Source organism: Actinia tenebrosa, unplaced genomic scaffold, assembly GCF_029948245.1.
Source record: "Actinia tenebrosa isolate PJP-AT-01 unplaced genomic scaffold, QUT_ActTen_1.0 PGA_scaffold8__29_contigs__length_14323225, whole genome shotgun sequence".
Classification (NCBI taxonomy): Eukaryota; Metazoa; Cnidaria; class Anthozoa; order Actiniaria; family Actiniidae; genus Actinia; species Actinia tenebrosa.
The window spans coordinates 1752966-1774777 of NW_028292585.1; the positions used below are offsets into that span (position 1 = coordinate 1752966).

The 21812-nt window shown below is 35.7% G+C and overlaps 2 protein-coding genes across 4 annotated transcripts; one reads left to right on the top strand and one right to left on the bottom strand.

The window, feature by feature from the left end:
* Positions 1 to 648: 648 nt before the first annotated feature.
* On the bottom strand, positions 649 to 21144 carry LOC116288965 (neutral alpha-glucosidase AB). 3 transcript variants are annotated; one of them, XM_089024069.1, is made up of 29 exons: positions 21097 to 21144; positions 16674 to 16772; positions 15915 to 16151; positions 15164 to 15334; positions 14547 to 14643; positions 14374 to 14470; positions 13352 to 13448; positions 12954 to 13055; positions 12700 to 12778; positions 12359 to 12532; positions 12032 to 12093; positions 11412 to 11489; positions 10777 to 10852; positions 10530 to 10586; positions 10038 to 10107; positions 9335 to 9414; positions 8794 to 8835; positions 8122 to 8320; positions 7629 to 7730; positions 7108 to 7166; positions 6417 to 6601; positions 5128 to 5192; positions 4644 to 4720; positions 4004 to 4078; positions 3700 to 3813; positions 2871 to 2980; positions 2151 to 2228; positions 1768 to 1868; positions 649 to 1473 (listed from the first exon to the last, which is right to left on the bottom strand). In XM_089024069.1, exons 1-29 carry the CDS (start codon positions 21120 to 21122, stop codon positions 1361 to 1363), a joined length of 2922 nt encoding a protein of 973 aa, XP_088880195.1. In that variant the 5' UTR covers positions 21123 to 21144; the 3' UTR covers positions 649 to 1360. The 3 variants fall into 3 exon arrangements, with proteins under 3 accessions (XP_088880195.1, XP_088880194.1, XP_088880193.1); XM_089024068.1 differs by lacking the exon at positions 2151 to 2228 and having other exon boundaries at positions 12359 to 12499; XM_089024067.1 differs by lacking the exon at positions 2151 to 2228.
* On the top strand, positions 18023 to 19709 carry LOC148904933 (uncharacterized). Its single transcript, XM_089023940.1, has 3 exons — positions 18023 to 18350; positions 18433 to 18460; positions 18550 to 19709. The coding sequence occupies exons 1-3, from the start codon at positions 18023 to 18025 to the stop codon at positions 19517 to 19519; spliced, it is 1326 nt and encodes a 441-aa protein (XP_088880066.1). The 3' UTR covers positions 19520 to 19709.
* Positions 21145 to 21812: the final 668 nt, after the last annotated feature.

The following is a 21812-nucleotide window of genomic DNA, read 5'->3' on the forward strand; positions in this document are numbered from 1 at the left end:
TAGCCTGCTATATACCTTCTAGTTTACTCTAGTCAACTTACTTTTCTGACAGCTACTTTAAGTAACTTAACAAACAAAGGGGGTAATAGGGAGGGGGAGATTGAAGGGGGAGGGGGGAGGTGAGGTTTCAAGTAAATTTATAGTCGATGCTCAACCAATTCTCTTTTGCTCAGGTGCGGCTATCATGTTTGTAGCCTTGCGCAAAACTTTCAATAGTTTTGGCACCAAGTAATTAAAGCATGCACACTGAGACATCTCACTGGCTGTTTCAATACACATCAGTTTTGAGACATGGTCTGTGTAGCTCAGAGACCATATGTGTATAATACATGACTATTAATGTATAATTAACAAGTATTTGCTGAAGGCGAAGTGAATATCAGGGAATATTTATCATGATGAAAGGTTCATTTTAGTATTTTTAACACAAGTAAATCTAATAAATAACAGAGTGAGTTTTTTCATCTTTTCAAATTATATTTATCTCTGCAAGTGGCACAAATAGATAAATGAGTGAGTGTGTGTGCATAAGATGTAAATTGTGAGCTATGAGCACGCTGGATTTATTAAATTCACTTGTGTAAAAATGCTAATACATATTATTAATCTGGGTTATGGGTGTGAGCGAAACTTTTTATTGAACAGAGACATTTTTATACAATTTTATTTTGCAAATTCCCTTTTTGTCATATTCTATTTACTACATTTGTTGTTGTTTTTTTTGGTTACCCATATCTACCTACGTCCTACGTCTACCTATGTCCTACGTCCTACTTTTCTGGACCCTGCTTCACATGCTTTGTGCTTGAGATCACAAATTTGAAAAAGAAATAATGCTTATTACATACTGCATAGATTTCATGTGATTCTGGAAAATTTAATACTGTGGATGGGTGTTGCTCAGTCAACGATCCCATGATCCTTTAAGAGACTAGATTTTGTCAATATAGGTTGCTAATATCTCCGTCACATTTTCTTGGGACAAGGAATAGGAGAATCATATTCAAAATGGCACACCGTTCCCCAGGATTGGACGCTGATTGGACTATAAGGAATTTCCCACTCTTCATTGATTATCGTCACCTTTCAGTTAGTTTTTACAGTCTCAGGGAAAAAAACAATTTTACTTGCAAGGAAATCAATTTCATTGGGAGAAATTAAATCTTGGATAAAATCAATTCTTGTACAAGTTTGTAGTAAACAAGCTCCATGCAACTAAGGCAAGAATTTTTGCTAAAGATCTGGAGCAAGATTTCATCTGAAACTGAACCTCATTCCAGCCTTTTTGCAAATGTAATCTTTAATATTATAGTAATGATATTGGTATAAAAACAGAACAAATCGCTATAAAATAGTGTCACTATGCATACATTGCTATGGCCCATTCGCTGTCTGCAATGACTGCGGGCTTCTTGATGTTCAAGACGAAAGTGGTAGAGTCGTGGCTGAAAGGAAGTTGGGTTTCTTTGCCATCTGGAAGAAAGAGCAAATATGATTAACTTGTCAGCTGTGATATCACGTAATAATCTTTAGGGTTTCATAACTAATAAGACTTCGAAATAAGACTTCAAATTTCTTTTCTAGGGGGTTCTCCCACTCTACAATCTTTCCCAGAAGTTCTTCCCATTTCTATTCCCATTCTTATTCCCCTTCCTATTCCTATTCTCATTCAAATTTCTTCCTATTCTTATTCCCATTTTTTGATTACTTGCTTTTTTCTCATCCAAGAGTCAAAATTAAGTTGCTTAATAATATAGGAATACCAACCTGATCTAAGGACAATTGACTTGGGAGAGTTACTGATTCCAAGAATGACTATTCGTTCAATCCAGGCCTTGGTTTTAAACGATGTATTAGGCTTGACATTACTGTGAAAAAGAAAAAAATACAGTTATTTTTCATGAGTAAAGAACAGCTGCTCAGATAAGATTGAAAAAATGATCCATTAGACATGACTGTAAACGTTCCAGCATTCGTAATTGGACTAGTATTCAAAGTGTCATATGAACACACTGTATGGAAAATGGTATGACTTTGCTTCCACCAATCCACTAATCAAATTTTACGAAAGGTTTGTGTCAGTCTATTTTTGAAAAATGAAACAAGAAGGAAGAAGAATGGAAGAAGAATGAAAGGAGTAGTTAACTAACAGCATATTCCACATGGATTTGAATAATCCATTATCAGAAGCAGGAGGTTGTTCTTTCACTTTAGGTTTATTTTCATCCCTAGAATTACATCAAAACATCAAAAATAAAGAGCTCTAGCGTACTATGGCTGGGGAACCTCCAAATCCTCTCTCCTGAATCAGGCTTTTAACTGTCTTTGCCGTAACTCCACCCCTAACCACATATTTAGCTACTATTTGTTAGTTAGCATCTAGATACCATGTGCTTGATATACCCGACGCATGATTAGTGAGTACGCAGAAAACATATAAAAATAGAGGTGCATAGAATCATAGTTAATAGAACTATGATAAAATGCAGAATGCCAATGAGAAGAAACAACAAGATTGTTGGATTTTGTGAAGTAAAAGAGAGAAAACAAACGAAGTTGTAAAAGTGGGACACGGAAAAAAGCAGAGAGCAAGAATATCCCCACCCATACCTCCCTCCCTCCTCATACTTCACACAGCTCCCAAAAGTCACATGGTTTGATATATGTACTAAATCAGTAAGAGGTTAAGAAAAGACAACAGCATCAAGATTAAGGTGTGAGCACAATCTGTTACATGCAACCCTGTCCTCTTCATAGCTAACATCCTCAATAGTATGTAAAAGAGTCACAATTGACGTTACAATGAAATGCCAATCTCGTGCTGCTGACTTGGTGCTGCATCATCTTTGCTAAATCTATCAAGTACATACTTAGCGACTAGTTTTCCTTGCTTGAATGAAAACTTCATGTAAGCGAACGCGCCATTCTTGTAGGCAAAGGTGTGGCCATCATCAATGTACAGATCCCCTTCAGCCTCGCCCTGATGATGAAAGAAGGGTATAAGTAAAATAAAAGTTGAACAACATCAACCAAGTAATCATCTTGAATGAATCGTTGGTATGAATTCCTTCATACCAGTGATTGTCAACATTATTAATCTCATTCACGACCTCAAACAAAAGACTGCGACTTGTGATAACACCCATGCATCTTTACATAACAATACTGACTCATTACCATTCACATTACGACTGAACCAGAGGTATAAATACCATCGACTGTGTCTCATTTTGACTTCCGCTCAGGTTGTTGAAACGTCAGTCACCACCAACAACAGTCTTTCTCAAGACTACACTCACATGGACAATCACATTTCACACCAAATTATTAATCTGGACATCATATCAACATCATCAGCTTCAGTAACATCATCATCATGAGAAGCATCTTAAGCTTCAGCATCATCATCATTACCATCATCATCATCATCATCATCGTTTTTATGATCATCATTTCATGCATCAATTTCTTCATCGTCATGCATCATGGAGGTCATCCAATCATAGTCATCATCACGCATCATCATCATCACTACCACCATTGCCACTATCACCATTGTCACCATCATCAACAATAGCAGAATCACCATAAACATCATTACTATTATTATCACCATCATTACCATCACCATCACCACCACCATGGGCATCATCATCATCATCATCAACATCATTGTCCAATCATAATCACTATACTGACCTTCATGTCCAGTGCCAGTGTCAGTGTGTACGGATCATCATGAGTCAGACTGGAACAACGACGGATGCGTTGTTTACGAGGAAAGATAGAACCTCCTCTCTGGAAGACTGGAATCTAAACAAAAATCCAAGCCATTAATACCATCAGCTTTAATATTATAAGTACCAATGTGAACTAATTACTCTGACTTTGTTCAAGGGAAGGGGAGACCCAGTTCTGACCAGACACTGTCCAATGTCCAGCCATTATTTTTAGTCCTGTAATGAAAATCACTCTAAAGTGCTTGTGTTTGTATGTATCTTACCTTATCTAGAGGTGCTTCAACTGTTACGCTGTTACCTCCACGGAAAATCTTGAGGGTGTCAAGATGGTACCAGTACTACAACAAAACAAGAATATTAGTCAAGTTCTTTTTTTCATTTCTAAGATATGCCTTTTTAGCTTAGAATTAACTCTGACCACATGTCATTCATTAATTCCAAGAAGGGGCAGCTATCATTTAAGTTCGCTGTTACTAAGGATTGGAATGATTTGCCTAAGGATTTGAGACAACTTAGCTGTTTTTAGAGAGAATAAAAGAAAAATATCAAATGCCCTTGGCAGGAATCGAACCCACATCTTCAGTATTCCAGTCCGATGTGTTAACCACTACACTAAGGACCAACCACGCTGGTAATGCAGCCGGAATATGAAATGTAGGGTATTCGTGAGGATCCCAGAGTGATATTTTTTCTCTATAGGTAAGCTTAGCTGTTTTTAATTAACTTGAGTCTCATTTCGTTTGAGTGTTGCACATGAGACTACACATGAATATGGATACAACTCAAACAAAGAATCTTATTCTCGAGAGAATAACACTTGGTCTGAAATGGGACAGGATTACTCAAGTTAAAGAGGTCAATTAGACTGCATGTACAACACATGTTGAGTATGGTTATCTTTACCTCATCTTTGCCAGGCAGGTAGACATCCATGGTGGTTTGTCCTGCAGTAGTCACAGGCTTGACCAGCATATCAGTACCTTTAAGAGAATTTAATAACACATTATTAATAAGTTAATAATAAATTATGAAGAGCTGATACAAATTCTAATGGATTACTCTGTATATTCAAATGCAAAAAAAAAAAAAAGAAAAAAAGAAAGAAAGAAAGAAAGAAAGAAAGAAAGAAAGAAATTATTTAATGTCAAGAATGCTGGAAGTGGCATGATAATTTGATTTTTGCAGAGAACCTGAATAGAAACCCTCACATTATAGGAGAAAACTAACAAGCACCGCCAGTCTCAAATGATTATAAGCCTGGGGACAGAACCCATGAACCCAGTGGTGTGAGGTGGTACATTAGCAGAACACCCAACCCAGTCTTTCAATAAATTGAATAATCAAAGAAAGTTTTAGTGTAATAATTCAGTTATAATATTTTGCTTACCAATGAGGTATTCATCATCTATGGTGAAGGTGGATTTGTCCTTGGGGTACTCCACCCAAAGAGGCCTTAAACACAATATGCAAACAGTCATGAATACAATAAACAAAACAAAAAATACTTTAACATCATCGATAGAAACATGTCATAATTACAAGTAATGAAATGCAGAGTCAATAAATTTTGATAGTTTGATGCAAACCATGGGATATAAAACAATATACCTTGACAATAATACTTCTAAAATAATTTTCCTATGATACAAAGCAAGTACAAGCCGGCAAAAAAGCTATAGAACCATCTGTGTATCATAGGTTGAAGCAGATCCAGGATTTTTTAAATGAAGGTAACTGCTACAGGGTACCTTGCACTAGAACCACAGGGAACCCAAATTGACGGAAATTAAGTTTGAGTAAACCAAGTGAAAGCTTTTCCCAATAAATGTTTTCAGTTATAAACACATTTTTTGTTTATGCAAAGTCATCCCCCTCACCACCCCTGGATCTGTCCCTGCCTCGTGCTAATACAGAGACCGTGGAGAGGGAGGACAGAGATGATATATTTGGTTGATCAATGGATGATCAGCTGCTAGAAGAACCTGATCTAGAAAATTCATGAAGGTCTATTAGCATAACTGTCCTTATGCTTGATGCATCAGCAATCTCATGTAGAATTTCATGTACCTCTTGAGGTAACTCCATGTTAAACTGTCATCATGTGCATCAAACAATATCATGCAAAATTTGGGTGCTCGAAAGGTACATGCTAGGATAATCATGGGCATTTACTATAAAGACTTGGGAGAGGGAGGGCCTGGGATGCTATAGCCTCCCCACTTTTCACTAATTAATACTAGTTCTCCTCCTTCCCTAACGGACACTTTTAGTCTCATATGTACTAGTCTGCTGCATTTTTTTAATGTCTCAACCCCCTACTTTTTAGGACCTTCTAGGGTGGTCTGTGGCTGGTCCTTGAAAAAATCACATAATGTTCCCATTTTGAGTTCGCCTTTGCTCAGTCTTAGCACCGATGACCAGTGTGCAAAGTGTTCCCTTGTTTGATTACAGCAAGTTATGTAGTAAGAAATATATGTACTACAGAACAATACAACTTAATTAAATTCCACAGGTTGTAGTTGAATGGCTGAATCTAGTATTTTAATGCACAATAACGCTGAGGGAAAAAACTTGAAACTGGAGAATTACTGTGGTATATACTCTTATATACCATGGCTGATCAACCAATCAGGACCAAGCAGCATCATTATCAACTGTGGTACAATAACTACATACCTGACAATTGGTGTTCCTTCATTTGAAGCATGGAAGAACAAGGTGTACCAGAATGGCAGTAAAGCATATCTGCGTCGTATACTTTCCCGTATGATCCTCTTTGTGTTGTCATCAAACAGCCATGGCTCGCGCCTCTTGGTGTCCAGATGAGCATGTGCACGGAAGAATGGTTGAAATGCACCAGCCTATCATAAAAATATGTTTAACTAAACTTTAAGGGTGATTTTGAATTATGGAACCTGTTGTAGTCGTTATCTGATTAGCAAACGGAAGGTTACAGGTTCAAAACCTGCCTAGAAATTTGTTTTCAGAGAAAACTTTGCTTAAAGAAAAAAATGTAATTCACAACTTTAATAACTATCCAAGTACGAAGACACCTTAGCAGTCGTTGTTGTTTTTATATTGTCAGAATAAAGTGCTTCTGATGGTGTTTCATTTCCATTTTACAGATGGTAGTCAGTGTTTGAGCAGATAGTGTTTTTTAGACTTTTAGCAATTGTTTCACAACCACGACATATTGACGGCTAGTTGGAAGAAAATATATTTGTTTTTAGGTGGAATCTCCAAGCTTTTCTTGTCATCACATGTTAGCCAATCAGAAAGCTTAATTTTTAAACAACAATACCACAAAATATTGTTGCCTAAAAAATATGAGACTATTTATTGAATCGCTATACTTTATTGTGCTTACCTGGTACCACCTTGTCAAAAGCTCAGTATCTGGGTTGCCAAAAAATCCACCAACATCAGCTGTAAGGAATAATTATAACATACAATAGGTTTTTCCTATAATCTAAAACAATCTACTTTATATGAATATAAGAAATGCAATCCTACATTGCTTTCTGTATGTGCCTCAAATGTGGGTTCAATAAACTTTAGTACTTTTACTTTAAATAAACTTTGCTTCTGTCGTGATTGCTACTCAATGATCAAAACAAACTCTTGCGACAGTGGCGTAGCAAGGGGGTCATATGAGTCACCTCTCCCCAAAAAACTTTTTGGTAATTAATAGAAATAAAAGAAAAAGTAAAATATTAGAAATTAGATTGAATGAATAAAAATGTTTATTTCCTTTTTTGTTTGTTTGTTTTTTACTTTTTATTCTCAGTGTGCCCCCAATTCCTGGGACCTAGCGATGCCCCTGTCTTGCAACAACCTTGGACATGTTTCATCATGGGAAGATGTACACATGCTCACTTATCAACATACCTCCACAGAATGGCAGTCCTGTTATACCAATACTTAGAATCATGGGGATGGATGCTTTGAGATGGCCCCATTCTGCTTTGTTGTCACCAGTCCATATGGGACCTTTGGAATCAATCAATCACATCCTTGTGTTATATCTTGTATGTGAGAGTGAATATATGGGATGGGATGGATGGATGGATGGGAAAGAGTCATGGGATGGATGGATGCTTTGAGATGGCCCCATTCTGCTTTGTTGTCACCACTTTGTTGTTATATATTGTATGTGATAGTGAATCTATAGGATGGGGTGGATGAATGAATGGGATGAGAAAGAGTCATGGGATGGATGGATGTGAGATGGGATGGATTCATAGATGGGATGGGATGAATGAGAGCCATATGATGGATGGATGTGAGATTATTCCCAAATGGGAATGAATGAATAAGTGAATGAATATTGTATTCCCATTTGGCACAAAGAAAAAACATCTTCTGCACTCTGTATAAGTACCATATCTCTGTGATCCTGCGAAGAAAGCTCTCGACAGTACAAATGGACGTTCCCTGCCTCCTGACCGCTGCATCAACCCCTGACCAGTAGCCATGTGTAGATACATGCCGTAGATGTTATGGACATCACGATGTTCCCAGTTCTCGAAATGAATTGCATCTTTATGCATGGTTATTTCAGGTCCATGAAAAACTGAAGGCTGGATGAGAATAAAAACAAAATGTTAATAACTTAATAATCGCTTAAATATTTGTAATGAAAATATATTTCTAAGTATATGCTCACATGTACGTATGTTGAAAATACCCTCGTGTATGAAATGTCTGTTTGTGTGGGATTTCTGCACATCAATATCATGAGTTTTTCTAACAAATGAATGAATGAATGGATGGATGGATGGATGAAAGAATGGATGAATGGATGGATGGTTGGATGGATGGATAGATGAATGAATAGATGGAAGGATGGAAGGATGGATGAATGGATGGATGGATGGATGGTTGGATGGATGGGTGGGTGGGTGGATGGATGGATGAATGAATGAATAGATGGATGAATGGTTGGATGGATGAATGAATGAATAGATGGAAGGATGGAAGGATGAATTGATGATGATGCTGAGGATGATGATGTTGACAATAATAATAATAATAATAATAATAATAATCATACCTCATTCATGTCATTCCATATAAAGAGAGTATTGGTAGAACCCTTTAAATAAAAAATATATAATTAAGGCTATTTATGTGTCTCCTTGTGTACTACAACCATCAAACAAAGAAGATGATACTCTAGATGACACTTGGTCTGAAATAGGAAAACCTCACACCCAAGGTTAAGAGATCTATTTGCACAATCTCCTTGTCAAGTCTTGATGCATCAGCAATCTCATGTAGAATTTCATGTACCTCTTGAGGTAACTCCATGTTAAACTGTCATCATGTGCATCAAACAATATCATACTGTTGTCAAATTTATTCTCACTTTCTGATTGGTTATCAGACACTATGTATGAAAGTATAAACAATGATACTGTCACTGACAAGCATGCACCGTAAGCACTTAGGAAGTGCCCTAAGCACACTTCTTTCATGCTTATGCTTTTCCTGCGTGCTTTATTACTGAACGGAGCACAAAAAAAGCTGTTTTATTTGTTAAATATCTGTAGAAATTATACATATAATATTATTTTATTTAAACAAAATTTCACCTTGTAATTATCAAGAGAGAACTGATCTGCCCACCAGTGACGATACTCTGGATTAGTGAAGTCAATCCAGGAAGAGGTGCCTAAAACATTCAGAATAACAATAATTGTTACGTCTTGAATAAGACTGCTGCGGCTATTCATTACCCAATGAGAACAGAGCAAAATGATGTGAATATGAAAATTTGTTGGTATGGTTGTAATTTCTTGTAGCTTTTGCATAAACGGAGCGTGCACTTTCAACCAACTTCCATTAGATAAACATATAGTTCCAATCTTGGAGAGTTTATAGCAAAGGCCAGTCGCTGTTTTAAATGCTAGATGCTATGTGCATTGTCTTGTTTTGAGCAATTATCTTATTGTATTGTAATGTAACTTGTAATTATTGTAGTGTTTATTTACTTTGTAAATTATATCTATTTTATACAGGAATCTATTTAAACTAGCCCGTGCTAAATTAGATATTCCTGTTAAAATATTGAATGAAATAAAATAAATAAATGAATGCAGTGACTGCTGTCGTGCTATGTTGGAGCATTCTCATTTGATAAGCATTGATGATGAGGCATTTCTCCAGGTCCTCCAGTTATCCTCCCTCCTCAAAAACCAAGGTGTGAGTTGAGAATTGTGTGCTCAGAATATTATGTGTTGTGGTAAGTGGGTGCATGATCTTTTCTTAACTATTGTACATGTTTACTTTAATTACCTGGCCAGCACCAGTTTTCATATTCTCCTCCATCTTTGTTCTTGATGTAGAGTCCAAGACGAGATGCTTCCTATAACAGAATGGAAGGAAAGATTAATGAAGTAGCAAATGATGGGTCAATGGGATGATAAAATGGTGGATGAGATGGAAGGATGAATGGATGGATATATATAAACGAATGTATGGATGGATAAATTGACAGTGGATCGAAAACTGGATTTGGATACAAAAATAGAGTAAATGTAATGCATGGAAGAATGGATAAAAATGCAAATGGGATGGGATGATAAAATGGTGGATGAGATGTGAAGGATGAACAGATGGATATATATAGATGAATATGTACAGATGGATAAATTGATGGTGGAATGACAACTGGACCATTCAGGTCATCAGGATACAAGAATGGAGTAAATGTAATGGATAGAAGGGATGAATAGACAAATACCAATAGTAAAATTTTTACAAGCATACAAAGAATAGATATTTTACCTCATGTATGCGATATCCACTAGCACGTTTAATATGAGGATCGACAATTGTTACCATCTAATAAAAGAAAACACAGAAACACATCACACAAGATTCCAAGAAAACTAATAATGGAGAAAACAATAACAATATGAATGACGCATCAGGAATCTCATGTAGAAATCACAGAGTACTGTCAAGTAAGTTCTGTCATCATCTGCGTCATTGATTACTATTAATAATAACTAATATTTGCAGTATAGCCTACCTTTCTTGACTTGGCAGCCAACTTGTTCTGCATAACATCAGGTGTGGGGAACTTGCTGCTGTCCCATGTCATGTACCTTAAATGACAATCAATGTTTTAGGACAATTCACGGAAATACTATCGATGTAACCAAACTGGGTTTTCACACCAGAAATACATGCCACGGTCATGCCTTCAAACAACTATGACACCACTGATAAACATCAACCTTTGATACCAAAACATGAAGAAAGGAATGCAATACAAAAGTTTGATGTTTGTCAGCAGAGTCATGGATGTTTGGAGGCGTGACGTGGCATGTTTTTCTGGCATGAAAACCCAGTTTCGTTTCCCGTTGAAGCCTGAAATCATTTTTTCAGGTCTTTCTTTACAGCGTTCGCTTATATGAAGGTGGGTTCCATCTGTGAGGTAGCAATGCCCTGACTTTGATTGGCCCATAAGCTGTTTCAGGATACTGATAAAATTAGGATTTTCAAGGATAGAGATCAAAGAAGAAATTCAACTCTCTTTGATCAGGAATTTAAACTTTTTTTTTTACTGTACTTCAGCAAAAATATACCACAAATGTAGAACCATAAGAAAATCTAGTAAATACATTGAATAACTATAGAGAATATGGAAAGAAAGGTTCATACTTTTTCCCATCAGTGTGCTCTATATCCAGCCAGAGAACGTCATATGGAATATCATGTTCATCAAAACCTGCGTCAACGCTGGTAAAAAGATAATGTCAACATTAATATTAATAGTTAAACAAGTCCTAAGTAAAACTACTGTTACAGTTCAGTGTTTGGATAAACTCTAGTGTGAAGAAAGATGACAACAAACACCAACAAAAACAATAGATGATCATGATATTAATGCTGATGATGACTGTTGATGATGAAGATGACAATGATGATGATATGACATTGATAATATTGTGAATGCAGTGATATCAGTGGTAGTAATGATTACAGTGATGATGATGAAAATAGTGACATTGATGTTGATGATGATGACAGTGACGTTGTTAGTAAGTGATGATGATAATAAACTGCAGCTTCATCTACAAACCAGTATGGTTACCAGAATACAGCGTTACAATAGTTTATATTCATGCTAGATACCATAATGGTTATCACATTGTATTGCAAATTAGCCATGCGATTTTCCAGAACCTATTCTAGAGTGATGGTTGAAACATTACCCAGTATGACATTGACCTGAGGTCTGGTAAACATGGTATCTAACTGCAGTATAAAATAAAACATACTTTTTGACATCTTCTTCATCATTGTAGTTCCATCGACATTGTTGGTAGCTTATGCCAAAAAGCTGTTGAGAAAGACACCAAAGAAAGTTGGAGAATAAATGATAATAAATATGATAATTTCATAATTTCAGCATGAATAACGATGTCATACAATATCGTAGAGTCCTGTTTATAAGTAACCCCCCCCCCCCGCCCCTGGTTATGAACACCATGAATTAAAGTCCACCCAAAAGCCTTTATCAAGTTGTATAAGCTGAGGGCTTATGACCAGGAATTTATGGTATGACATGAAGATAGTAAAGAACACCAATGACTTATCACACTTACAGGAGGAAGTGCTGTAGGACCAGTAAGGGTTGCGTACTGCTTGAATACATCATGTGGCTTGGGTCCCAGCATGACAAACACATCAATAATACCGCTCTCCGAGAACCAGTGAGTCTCCACCTGTGGGACTTCTTCCTCAGCCTTGAAAAATGACATCAGGGAATTTAACATGGACTGAAAGGTAGTGGAAAGAAGGGAAATAGAAAATGAGAGAGCTTTGAAGAAAGAAACAGCACTTTTATTATAAGATGTAGAAAAGCTCAAAAAGATACCAGTGGGTTCCCTGTGGACATATACCACAGGATACCCAGATAATGAAATAGTACAGCCCATAATCATACCTTTCTGGCATCAGAGCTACTGATATCCACCCAGGTCTCTGCGGCATTCATCCAGAAGATTCCCACAGTTTTGCTCACACTAATAAATTGAGCGATTGGAAAAGAAACTAAATGAATGGATGGAAAAATAGATGGAAAAAAGGGAAGAAAACATGATATACGGCATGCACATAGGAGTATCAGAGTGTAACACCATTTCTCTTGCCTCTCTTGGCTAGGATTGATACTCAATTAGTATGACAGTATAACCTTACCTGTGGGCCAGCATGACAGGAATGGAACCATATAAAGCCATGCGGGAATCCAACTCATATTCAAAGACATCAAGATTATACAAACGATAAGGTTCTGATCCACTGTAATGAACAAAAGATAACAGCTTTGACTAACTGGAAGTTGATAAAATACTTTATTTTTTTCTGGTCCTGTATCCTAAAAATTGTGAGTTCTGATTTACTGCACAAATAGGCAGTATTTTGCCCATGGTCCAGTATCCTGACATTTTGACTTTCATCATCCTCAGGTGCATGGGAAAATAGATTGTTAAATAACAAAACATATCACAGCTCACAGAACCTCTAAGCACCTACCAAGCCACCTAATTAATCAAATGAAACCTATCAAAATAATGAATAAAATTCTTTCTGCTTACATAGTGTTTTTGAGAGCCAGTGAATCAGCATGTTCAGGAATACCATACACATGTTCTACTCCTGGAAATGATATGTCCATCCCAACCGAACTAGGTCCTGTAATATATAATACCAAATACATGTTTTAAGAATTTCACCTGCTGAATGTGGCTACATGGCTACTTTTGGAAATTGACTTAAACTTTTTTTAAAACTTCGATTTTTCCTAATTGACATTTAATGCCGATTCCAAATATGGAAAGAAAAATAGGGTGTCCCGAGTTTTCGAGATATTCAGCATTTAATGGAACTAGCCTACACACGAGCTTTTGGAGTAAAAATTGCACCACCAGAAGTGATTAGAAAAAATTAAGATTCATAAGATAATAGTTATTTGCAGAATATATGATTGCATGAATGAAGGCTAGTCAATCATTCTACAATAATACATGGATATTTTTGACAAAAAGACAAAGAGATACATTGATTTGTCAAATTTTGTAGTTTTGGTGCTCTTAAAATTTCTCATAAAGTCGAACAAAAATCCCTACAAAAATCTATTTTTTCATGTGTTACTGATTTAAACTTTTCCTAAAATGCTGATATAACCTAGGTTTTTAGGAGTTTTATTGAATGAGCTATTAAAAAGTAGAGAGTCCCGTGCAAAATATGAGGGTTTTGCCTTGTTGAAGCTCAAAATGCGTATGGTTCTTCAATAAAATATTGTAGATTTTTCAGCGGTTTTTGAACGTGCGCACATCGTGGGCTCAAATTGAACGTTCAAAAGTAGGCAGCCACCTTAACAGCAAGATTACTGTGTGTACTTTAGAGTGGTTTTATGGCTGTCATTTTGTTAGGGCTAAAAAATCAAAAAATTCTCCTCAGGGAAATCAAGTTATTTGTCATGCAAAAATATCGCCATGTTCCTGCCCTTGACATGGCTGCTGTGAAATTCTATCTTTGATAATGGCTGTGTGTAAGCCAAACAAAAATTTAATTCTTAAGAGCTGATGTTAAATTCATAACTCATAAAACGACAAACCTCTAGGCTTGGAATCATGATGCTCTTTGAAATTTTCTTCCCACATTCCTTCTTCATCTTTAGTTTCTTCCACTTTCTTCTCTTCCTCCTCCTCTTCCTGGAAAATCCAAGACAAGAATGACTATAAAAATGATCCATTTTACAAATTTACAAATCAAAATCTCAAACCATACCTTTTTCTCTGCTTCTGCTGGAGTATCAGATGTTGCCTCTTCCTCACTTCCTGGTGGTTGAGCCTCGCTATTGTCTTCTTTATCAGGCTTAGGAGTCCTTAAATATCAAAAGAACCATTCTCTTAGTAAAACTACCTATTACTGAGTGTCACTTCTCAGGTTTCAAGTAAAACTGAGAACATTTCTGGTGACTCACATCAGCTGAAAGTTTGCTTCTGGATTTGATTTGCAAGTTAACTATGTTCTGACTTAGATCAACTCAGAATCTTTTTAGAATTGTGTAGTTCCAAAAATTATCCATACCCCCTCATGGAGGTATTTTTTAAAGACACCCCCCTAGCCCCCAGAAATTCCTATTTTCTTCCATACAAACTCTGTATTTTTTGTTCTTTCTCTGACCCCCTACTCTTCAGAAATTCCAAATTCCTCTGTGAGTTAGCCATGCCCTGACTTTGATCAGCCCAGAGGTTTTTTCAGGTTTAAATCTGTGAGTTAGCTAGGCTCTGACTTAGTTCATCCCAGAGTTTGTTTCAGGGTTTGATCTGTGAGTTATTTGTGGCTAGTTGACTTACATCAGGTACTGGCAGGTTTTTACCATGTATATTACTACTACTTACGCTTTTTCTCTATAATGTTCAAAGTTCATCAATCCCTTGGAGTTCACAGAAACAGCCACTTCATTTGCTACCACGAAGTCTAATCTAAATGGTTTGTATGTCAGTACTACGCTGTTGTCTTCTTCAAACTGGATATGAATACTATTGTCGTCTTGCTTGACTTTCTTGTATCTGTGTTTCAATGGTAATGAAAATGTCATCTACAATCAACAATGAAAGCCAGAAAATATAGATACCTCTCCTAGAAGAAGGATTGGAATCTCCATGGGAAGGGTCTAATTAAAATATCAAGGCAGGGTTTAAAATAAAGACCAATCAGTCACCTGTCATGATCACAGGCCAAATCAATTTTAGCTTAGTCATACTTTATTACTGGCTCAACGTTAGTGTTCAAAAATAACCTGCAAGGCAAAGATTTGACTGGACAAGTCTAAGTTTTGGCTGGACATTGTCTGATGTCTCTGATGTCTCAGGTTTGATTCCTGGACTCAACATCACAAGTGATCTCCCTTGATTCAAAGGTTTTTCACTGGGGTCTCCAGTTTTCTTTCCTCTGCAAAACCTAGCCAGCTAAATCCCTAAGAAAGCTGTGCCCCTGCTTTGATCAGATCATAGGTTGTTTCAGAATTGGATCTGTGAGTTATCTGTACCCTGGCGTAATCAGACCAAAGGTTGTTTCAGGGTTCGATAAAGTATTTTTTGCAGGTATATGATGTAGTAAAAAAATCTGATCAATTAGAAGTTGACTTACCTAACTGTTAATGGTTCCTTGACTAACGAATCTTTTACTTGACAACGAGGTCTAATTGGATTCACTTCATTAATTTTAAATCTGGCTGTATTTTTTTCTAAAGTAAATAGTTCTAATTTTAATGTGACATTATTATTGGTATTCAGTATATTTGCTTCTATAGTGGAATCTGTAAGAACCAAGGAATCTTTAAGAACACTATAAGGTGATTCTCCAGCTTTTATTGCACGGTTACGCCTGGAAAAAATTAAACAAATGCTGATTAGTTACCTAAACCGGGTCTTGAAGTAGGTCCCTTTAATTCTTTTCCAGACAAAGTCCTAGTAACAAATTTTGGAGAAATCCAAGTGAAAATACCCAAAACGTGATTCACATCACTTAACTTTAAAAACTTCCAGAATAGATATTTTAAGCTTAGACAGAGAATAATGAAAAATTAAGCTCAAGCTAAAAAGGTCTGTATTTTATACTTAATGCGTCTTGCACAAAGGGAAATAAAGGAAGAAAATGCATCCCATTTATCCTTTTTTTATGCCCTCCCTTGATCAAGTCAGGGAATGTGGAGCTAAGGTGTAATTTCAAAATTAATTTCAAAATTAAAAATTTCCAGGGATCTCAATTTCAAAATTTTTCAGGGCTGGCATACCCCTGAACCCCCTAGGTGCTCCTGACTTCAGGGGGTTGTTAGCCCCTCTCACCCCCCAAACAGTAGACCCTCCATCCACAGTCCCTGGTATAGTATATGACATCCATACTTACTTGCAAAAGCTACTTTGATCACATGTTTTAAAAATCCCTTTGTCCACAGATAATATCAATGTAAATGATGACAGATATAGTAGAAACAGATATTGGACCCTGCGGGAAATTGAAATTAAATTGAAATTAAGTGGATAAAAAAGGAAATATATAGCAAATCGCACAATCTCAAGTACAATTCTGAATTGATAGGTACAAGTGATGATTGAATTTTTTTTAAATTGGCAAGTTTCAAAATTAGGTGAGTTCAATTTGAGAACTTTCAAAACATCATGAGTATTTATAAATTCTGAATTGTATGAGAAGATCATGCCATTTTTTGTTTATAATACACTCAACTAAACTGAGCAACTTAAGGACTCTACAGACTACGATTTATGAAGGTAATTGAACTCTTCCGCTCAATCAGAATTGAGTAATTTTGTTGAGTGTATTATAAAAGTGTGTAACTGCATTAATAAAGCTTTCCAAACTAATAAATTGTTTTTTTAAAGGGGTTCAGAAATCATCAATAAGGAAAGTGATGATATTTTAAAAAAAGATTCCCATTATCTCATTCATTTTCAGGTACTTCCAAAAAAATGGTAAAAAGAGGAAATCACTAGAATCAGAAAAAAATGTGACCTTTTTTGGAAGAAAAAAACAATGAATTTAAATTCCCAGAAGAGGAAAATTTAATTGATTCTTCTCCTAGACTGAGCTCTACTTAAAGTTGTCTTAAGGATAAGAGTCTATTGTTTATAAGCTTAGTACTGTACTTGCAAAGATATTTTTTGTGTACAAAACAGAATCTAAACCTTTTTATAACTGGGGTATAAAATGATCCCCTACTCAAAGGATGAGGTGTATTTCATTCTTGTCTTGGCATTTATATATTATACATTTTTTTAGTAATATCAAGTTTAGCAATTCTTTGAAAATAGAAATTTCAGGCTTGACATTGAGAAAGTACGTAATACAATACAATACAATACAATAACTTTATGTAATATTTCAAATCCGACAATGAGGACAGGACGGGATTTCAAGTCCGCGCAATTAGTTCCAGTCCGAGGCGAAGCCTCGGACTGGAACTAATTGCAAGGACTTTGAAATCCCGTCCAGTCCGATTTGGAGGATTTGAAATGACTTCTCATACTCATTAATTATTCGGGAGGGATGTTGTTTTTATCTTGTATTTATTTCATTGTATATGATCTTCGCTCCATTCACCTAGTTGTAATAATGACAATCTTTTGTTTTGTAATGGTTTTATTTTGCTTTCGTCCTTTGGGATTTCTTAAGATAAATGCTATCTGAATTACTTATGCAAATAGCAGTTATTTTTCTCTGAATGTATTCATTTCAACATGGCTTCTCGTCAAAGAGACAGCGATGAAGAAGCGGAGCTTCTACCTTTAAAACGCTTTCGAAAAGTGAAAAGTCAAGCCCAAGAAGAAGAACTTTTGCAAAAAGCTGTGCCAATTTCAACCCGTTACAAGAATAACTGGGCTGTGAATATTTTTGAAGAATGGAGGCAAAGTAGAGAAAACAAAGTGGCAAGTTTGGAGTCTACCTCCATGGATGTCTCGCTAGAGAGCATTCAAAATTTGGATATTGAGGCATGGGAAACTATGACAGTTCCATCCCTAAACTTCTGGCTTGGTAAATTTGTTGAAGAAGCAGCAAACAAGAAAGGTTCGCCATATCCTGCTCGTACGCTTTATCAGCTTATCGCTAGCCTTAAACGCCACCTAGAGTCGAAAAACCGAAACGACAGTCAATATGCTTGACAAGTCTAACATGTGGTGAGTTAATTAGAAACTTTCTGTTTATTTGCTTTACTTTGCACATGAATAAAACCTTATATTATTCTAACTGAACGTTTTTCTTTTAGTTTTTCTGGACTGAGAAAAATTCTGGATGCAGAGATGAAAAGTGTCCACGCCGAAGGGGTTACTAATAGAAAGGAAGAAAAAGAGGTGATTACAGAAGAAGAGGAAGAGACGATGTGGAGGAAAGGAGTACTAGGCCAGTCAACAGCTAAGATTTTGCTTAATACAGTGTACTTTTATAATGGTAAACTATTTGGCATGCGTTCTCAAGAACATAGGCAATTAAGGATTAGCGATATCGAAATAGAAGGCGATAATACCATAATTTATCGTGAAAATTCTTCCAAAACATTTCATGGTGGCATAGCAGATTTGAAAAAGAAAGCGAGAGTGATTAAACATGTTTGCCACGAAAAGGGCAATGAGAGCCACGAGCGTTGCTTGGTTAAGATTTATAATCGGTATTTTGACCTCGTAAACAATCTTCGTGTTAAAGCAAAAGGTTTCTATTTTCAGCCATATAAGGACGGAAAATTTGCGTACAAAAACTGTGTTGTAGGAATTCATACTCTCAATGAAATTCTTCCTAGTTTGTGCTTGGCAATTGGCAGTAAAAGGAAAACTAGCCATAGTCTTCGCGTTACATGTGTTAGCAAACTGTTTAATGCAAGTGTTGACGAAAAGCTTATAAGAAGCAGAAGTGGTCACGTTAGTGATGCTCTTTTGGCATATGAAAAAAGTAGCAAGGAGCAGGAGCAAAAAGTTCCTAACATTTTGAACCCACCAGCTCAGCCAAAACAGGTTTCATCTGAGTCAAAGAATGAAATTAAGGGAAGTGAAATTAAGAATGATATAGAAATGCCTGTATTTGATATCAATGAATTAAAATCTATATTTAATGATATCACTGGTTATGAGCACGAAGCTCAGTTAAATGAAAATACATGTTCTAATTTTTGGAGCTTTTCTTCTGACGGGCCTATCAATATATCTGGCAACTGTAATGTTACAATCAACCAGTTCAAAATCTAGCTTGCGCTTGAATGAATGCTAAAACTTATATTTATACTTATAGAAAATGCTAAGTTTACGATAGCAAATTGTTTTGAAATTTCATTAATATCTAAGTAAGTTGTTAAATGAAGTGTTGAGTATATTTGCAACTATTATTGATTATAGTTTATTGGTAATAACTTCTGAAATAAATGCTTGATGAATTAAATTTTCTGTTTTCATCTTTCTATATATTGACTTGATTCAATGCTTGGACTGAATTAATTTTGTTCCAGTCCTTGGACTGAATTAATTTTGATCCAGTTGTTGGTCGACTGAATTAATTTCTTTTGTTCCAATTCATCAGCCCCACCTCTTCCCTGCTGATATCAAAACCCTCCCCGGCTTTAAGACACTTGACCTAGTTTCAAGATACATCATGTGACCAGGTACGAGGTAATCGATTGGCTAGTTACCTCATGAATAATTAATGAGTATGAGAATTATACTTGAATTACAAGATAGCAAGTACATGCTAATATCTCCAAGTTATAAATAACCTAAACTAAAAATTAAAATTACATGATGCTAATATAAAAATATGGATGTAAACAATGAAATAAATATATGTATATATGTAAAATAAAATTAAAATAGAATTATCCTCTACAAAAGGTACAACAGTCAATATCAAATTTGACTTTGGAAATTTCCGATTTAAATTTACTTAATTCGTGCAACAATCTCATGTTGTTTGGAAGAGAATTCCATAACTTACTACCCTGATAAGCCAAGGAATGAAGACCATAACTAGTGGTGTTTACTCTAGGTACTATAAGAATGTTATCACCCCGTAAATTAATGCTACAATTACGTAGTGTAAATAACTTAGAAATATATTCAGGAACCAGTCCGTGCAGAGCCTTAAATACTAATATTAAAATATTGTGCATTCTCCTATTATACAAAGTAGGATGATTAATACGCAACAATAATTCCTCATATGTGCTTTTATGATCATTATAAATAAAACGCAAAGCGCGTTCATTAAGTTTTTCTAATTTGGTTGAATTACCTCTCCCGCAATGATGCCATACAATAGAACAATAATCTAAATGAGGTAAAAAATAGGCATTATATAATTTGACTTTGGCATCAGTATTAATTAGTTTCTTATGTCTTTGTAAGACTTGAATTTGCTTGCCAACCTTCCGTGCTATCTCTGTAATGTGTTTGCTGAATTTTAAATCTCTATCGATAGTTAATAAGTAATGAAGCCTCTTTGTAGAATTAAAATATTCCCCTCCACTACCTTTGAAATAATTATTCCATTCCTTTGGTAAATGCGCTCAAATTCATTTTATGAAGTATTGGAGTTTATGAGACTTTTATAATTCCATCAAAGCATTGAGCTCTTAAAGTTTTATGAAGTCAAAATGCCGGTTCATAAAGAAGCTTGGCAAGTGGAAATTACCACCTCAAAAACAACAATATCAAGCTCCAATATTCACAACATTAAGAAAGCTTATTCTTCTTTGAGATAGAGAGCTGAGGTGACATTGAAAATGTAGGTTTTAGGAAAGATCTTGTTGATAAAGAGATGGAAAAAATCTTACCTCGTTTGCCAATAATGTGCCGCCATGTTGGACGTGAGGTGGATGGGGACCAGGCCTACTCTATAGAACCCTTACAAGTGGCTTGGAGATGAGTTAATAAAGGAAAAGATCCCTGATGAAGAGAAATAGAAAGAAAGGAAGAAAGGAAGAAAGAAAGAAAGAAAGAAAGAAAGAAAGAAAGAAAGAAAGAAAGAAAGAAAGAAAGAAAAAAAGAAAGAAAGAAAGAAAGAATGAATGACTGAATGAATGAAAGAAAGGAAGGAAGGAAGGAAGGAAGGAAGGAAGAAAGAGGGAAGACTTTATTGAATTTACCCACATATAGATAGTAAAAATATTACAAAGAAAAGAAGACATAATAACAATAATGCTATTTATAGAATGTACATGAATATAGAGCAAGTGTGTTGGCTGTTGATATAGTTAAGACTTAAGAAAGAAAGGAAGGAAGGAAAAAAGAATGAAAGGAAGAAGGAAGAAAATAAATAAAGAAAGAAAAATGAAAGAAAGAAATAAAGAAAGAAAAGGAAGGGAAAGGAAGGGAAAGGAAGGGAAGGGAAGGGAAAGGAAAGGAAAGGAAAGGAATTGAAAGGAACATAAGGAAAGGAAAAAGAAAATCTATACCACAAACTTATGGAGTCCGAAATTGATTCTTATATCTTAAAATATAATTATGTAACATAAAAAAGATGTCATTCATAAAAGTAGTAAGCCAGATT

What these genes read in the sequence shown, in the direction of transcription:
- LOC148904933 (XM_089023940.1), top strand. Translation starts at nt 18,023, where the DNA reads ATGGCTTCTCGTCAAAGAGACAGCGATGAAGAAGCGGAGCTTCTACCT. An exon ending in AGAAGCAGCAAACAAGAAAG is followed by an intron (nt 18,351 to 18,432) that starts GTTCGCCATATC and finishes CCGAAACGACAG; the next exon opens with TCAATATGCTTGACAAGTCT. An exon ending in CTTGACAAGTCTAACATGTG is followed by an intron (nt 18,461 to 18,549) that starts GTGAGTTAATTA and finishes TTTTTCTTTTAG; the next exon opens with TTTTTCTGGACTGAGAAAAA.
- LOC116288965 (XM_089024069.1), bottom strand. Translation starts at nt 21,122, where the DNA reads ATGGCGGCACATTATTGGCAAACGAG. An exon ending in GATCAAAGTAGCTTTTGCAA is followed by an intron (nt 16,152 to 16,673) that starts GTAAGTATGGAT and finishes AATTTTTTCCAG; the next exon opens with GCGTAACCGTGCAATAAAAG. An exon ending in TCTCTCTTGATAATTACAAG is followed by an intron (nt 8,836 to 9,334) that starts GTGAAATTTTGT and finishes TTTTATTTAAAG; the next exon opens with GGTTCTACCAATACTCTCTT.